This window comes from Penaeus chinensis, chromosome 3, assembly GCF_019202785.1.
Source record: "Penaeus chinensis breed Huanghai No. 1 chromosome 3, ASM1920278v2, whole genome shotgun sequence".
NCBI classification, from domain to species: Eukaryota; Metazoa; Arthropoda; class Malacostraca; order Decapoda; family Penaeidae; genus Penaeus; species Penaeus chinensis.
The window spans coordinates 3,661,130-3,661,778 of NC_061821.1; the positions used below are offsets into that span (position 1 = coordinate 3,661,130).

At 48.2% G+C, this 649-nt stretch overlaps 1 protein-coding gene across 1 annotated transcript in view; it reads right to left on the reverse strand.

The window, feature by feature from the left end:
- The window catches only part of LOC125044922 (proteasome subunit beta type-7-like), a 3,222-nt gene extending 2,573 nt beyond the window's left edge, over nt 1–649 (reverse strand). The window contains exons 1-2 of the mRNA XM_047641886.1: nt 432–649; nt 79–212 (exon numbers count right to left, since the gene is read on the reverse strand). Of these exons, the coding sequence (XP_047497842.1) occupies nt 79–212; nt 432–594 (297 nt within the window). The 5' untranslated portion in view covers nt 595–649. The remainder of the gene's footprint in view (nt 1–78; nt 213–431) is intronic.

The following is a 649-nucleotide window of genomic DNA, read 5'->3' on the forward strand; positions in this document are numbered from 1 at the left end:
TTAACCCTTCCTCTCTCCCTTTTATCCATCCTCTTGCCTTTTATCTGTCCCTCCTTGCTCCTTCCCTCTTTCCCTCACCTGGTAGCGGAACAGCATCTGCTTCAGCATGCGGTTGGCAGCCACAACAGGCACCTGGCGGTTGGTGTTGAGACGGTGGAGCTCGAGCTGGCTAGCCATGAGGGCAGTGGTCATCTCCAGGTCAGCGGCAGTGCCTGGAAGGTGGAGGTTAAGGTAAAAGAAGTATTCTCTTGGAGTTTACTTTCTTAGGTTGGTGTCATGAGGAATATCTTATCAACTTTGTAGTTAGCAGTGTGTAATACCAAGTAATCAGGGTACTTTTCATCATTTGCCTTACTATGATTCAATCTGACAGGATGAAACTAATCATTATAATAATAAAATTGATTGTGCTGTTCCACAGTCTCCCTCACCTGCTCCACAGCAGTACATATTGGGCTGAAGGTAATGAATCTTGCTGCAGTTCTTGTCAGCAACAGTGTCACCCTCTGTGGCTCTTGTATCTGCCCCCAACACCACACCATCCTTGAACACAATCCCTGCAATGGTGGTACCAGTCTTGCGGGCCCGGGGCATGGGGAAGCCCTTGGCAGCTAGCTTCTCATTTCTGGGGAGAAAATCCTTTGCTTTA